Source organism: Zea mays, chromosome 1 (assembly GCF_902167145.1).
Source record: "Zea mays cultivar B73 chromosome 1, Zm-B73-REFERENCE-NAM-5.0, whole genome shotgun sequence".
NCBI classification, from domain to species: Eukaryota; Viridiplantae; Streptophyta; class Magnoliopsida; order Poales; family Poaceae; genus Zea; species Zea mays.
Genome location: NC_050096.1, coordinates 164,794,602 through 164,797,869, shown reverse-complemented (window position 1 = coordinate 164,797,869; position 3,268 = coordinate 164,794,602). Strand labels below are relative to the sequence as shown.

General features: G+C 40.5%; 1 protein-coding gene across 1 annotated transcript; it reads right to left on the bottom strand.

Annotated features, from left to right (window-relative positions):
• Positions 1 to 1,336: 1,336 nt before the first annotated feature.
• On the bottom strand, positions 1,337 to 2,245 carry LOC118473082 (uncharacterized). Its single transcript, XM_035961610.1, has 2 exons — positions 2,019 to 2,245; positions 1,337 to 1,940 (listed from the first exon to the last, which is right to left on the bottom strand). Exons 1-2 carry the CDS (start codon positions 2,225 to 2,227, stop codon positions 1,337 to 1,339), a joined length of 813 nt encoding a protein of 270 aa, XP_035817503.1. The 5' UTR covers positions 2,228 to 2,245.
• Positions 2,246 to 3,268: the final 1,023 nt, after the last annotated feature.

Here is a 3,268-nt window from a genome sequence, read left to right as displayed (position 1 = left end):
CAGCACATGAGCACTCAAAATCCTCCACCCAACCCAATTGGTACCCAATCAAATACTATTGACTGTGATGCTGCTGAAGAATCAGCTCCATCAAGCTTTACTTCCAAAAGGCCGCTTGGTCGTGATTCAGCAAAGGAAAAGGCAAAGAAGCAAAGATCAGAGAACACATCATCCACTGATTCGGAGTACCTAACACGAATGGGTGAGCTCTCTTTGGAACGGTTATCTGTCTACAAATCAGTAGCTTCAACTGAGGAGAAGAAGTTGGAATTTATGAAAAAACAAGAGAGGCAGAAACTGATATTGGAGAGGAAGAAGCTAAATTTAGAGAAGATGAAGATGGAACGACAAAAGGTGAAGGAGGACACGGAACAGGAGGTTCTCATATTGAGCATGGATTTGACAAAATGTAACCCCCTTCTTTGCCAGTACTACGAGGCAAAACAACAGGAGATTCTGGCAAGGGTAACTGGAAGCTCGTCGTCAAGCAAGTGAATGTTCATTGTACTGGTTGAGGAAGTACTCTTATTTGTTTTCGAGAACAATTTTATGTTTCTGAACTCGACAATTTTATGTTCTGTCATATTAGAACTGAGTCATGTTGCTTAATAATAGTGGACTTCTTATATCATTCGTGAATTATAGCATTACACATTCGCCAGCTTCGGATTACTAGAAACATTCATCTGTTTCTATTATTCATATTTTTGCATTACACATAGTAGAAACATAAACTTCATCGTACTTAACACATACTAGCTTCGGAATAACGGAACAGACGACATGACAAACTTCTTACTTAACACATACTACCTTCGGATTAACATAACTGACGACATAACACACTAGACATGACAATGACAAACATACTTAACACATGGCAGGCATAAACTTCATACTTAAGCAGCTCCAGATCCAAGCCGCACCCAGTGGTGGTGGATTAGATCAACCTGCAACTGATTATATTTCACTGGATCATTAGTTGGTCGTACCTGTTGTTGATATACTCATTGCGCTCCGAAATTGAACCATGACTAGTATCCGCCAAAACTCCGATGTTGTCGAAGCTTGTGTTCAAAGACGAAGGTCCTTCATCTTCTACGATCATGTTGTGCAATATGATGCATGTTTTCATGATATCTCCAATGTGTTGTGGAGACCAACCATATGCAGGACCACGAACTATGGCCCATCGCTTCTGTAGTACTCCAAATGTTCGTTCAATGTCTTTTCTAGCAGACTCTTGAACAGTGGCAAAATGTTGGGTCCTCACATCATACGGATGACGGATTGTCTTCACAAACGCTGGCCAGTCCGGATAAATACCATCTGCTAGTTAATATCCCATGTTGTAGGTGTGTCCATTGACGGAGAAACTCACTGCTGGACTATCACCATTAAGATGCGAATCGAACAGGTTTGAACGCTGAAGAACATTGATGTCGTTACAGCTACCGGGCATGCCGAAGTATGCATGCCAAATCCATAAGTCATATGAGGCAACAGCTTCGAGGATCATTGTAGGGTGTTTACCGCGACCGGTAAACATCCCCTTCCATACAGTTGGGCAGTTACGCCACTTCCAATGCAAGCAATCGACACTACCAAGCATACCAGGGAAGCCGCGTGATTCTCCAACTTGGAGAAGCCTAGCGATATCAGCAGGAGTAGGTTTCCTAAGATAGTACACCCCAAAAGCAGTTTGTATGGTAGTGCAAAAGTGTTTCAAAGCCTCATGTGTTGTAGATTCTCCAATTCGTACGTACTCGTCAACGGCATCCGCAGGAACACCGTATGCAAGGATACGTACGGCAGCAACAACTTTCTGAAGGGCAGATAGGCCTAGCTCACCGACACAGTTTGGACGTTGAACGAAGTACGGATCCACTTGTTGCACAGCAAGAACGAGACGCTCAAACACATGGCGACGCATGCGAAACCTATATTGCAAACTTTTTTAGTACAATTGTGAAGTACGTACTATGGACGTTAATACATGTGCGTATGAATAAACATACCTCCTCCGAAATTGTGCATCCGTGTAAACCGGTTGGGCGCAAAAGTAGTCGGCTCGGATTCTTGCATCACCACTGATATGGTCATGATGGATTCGGACACGACCGGGAATGGAACCAGCGTACCGACGCTCGTTAAGTGCACGACGCCTACGATGTTGGTACGTCGCAACCTCGAGCTCATGGTCTTCATCTTCCATGTCTTGTGCCATCCTAAGAAAAATATTGGAATCTACGAACTGGTCCATTGTTGTGGATGAGTGTATGCGAAGTGTGAGTGAAGTGTTGAAGTAGTGATTATTTATAGAAGGGATAGGCTTCGGAGAGAAGCCATGCGCTTGTCGTGCAGCCGAAGCTAGACAATGGCTTGTTGAAGAAGTGTCGTGGCTTACGGTGGAAGCATATGAATTCGTAAACATTTTTTCGTACGATTCAAATATGGTGTCACGTTTTTTCCACAATAATTGCACAGAACATAAATTGCAATGTTATTTATTTTGTACATTTCGAAATTATTAATGAACCATAGTTTTTAGATTATTATTTGTAATATTATTGATTACAAATTTTTTAGCATCCTTTCAGTACCATTAAATGGGTACAAAACAAAGAAAACAGAAAAAGAAACGAATTCTGTTAACACTGTAGCTTTAGGGGATCGAATTTTAGGGGACGTTGCTGGAGACACAGAAGATATAGAGGACAGAATCTTTTAGAGTGTCCTGTAAAGTACAGGGAATATTCCTTTAGGGGACGAAATTTAGGGGACGCTGCTGGAGACAGCCTAAAAGTACCTCACTAGAATATATCAAATAGATCCATCTTATCTTGGAAGGTTCCCCTTATCTAAATAGATCCCTTTTATCTTAAAAGACTCTCTCTTATCTAAATAGATTCATATTATCTTAAAATATACTCTCTTACCTTAATAAATTCATCTTATCTTAAAAGATTTTATCTTACCCTAATAGATCTAACAAATCTCAAAAGATTCTATCTTATTCTTAGACACTCATCTTGTCCTAATAAGCATACTTATCCCCACCACTTTGCTTATCTCATGACATTGTAACTGTAACACCCTGATTTTGGGGGTATAAAATTTCTTTTTAATTATCACCCAAAATCATGTGTTACTCTTCCTTTTCTCACTCTAGGCTTTCTCTCTCTCTAGATCCTCTCTCCCTTTTTCCTTTTTGATTAGAAATAGCTTAAACTAGTGGAGATTAATTATTTATTTTTGTCAAAACCTT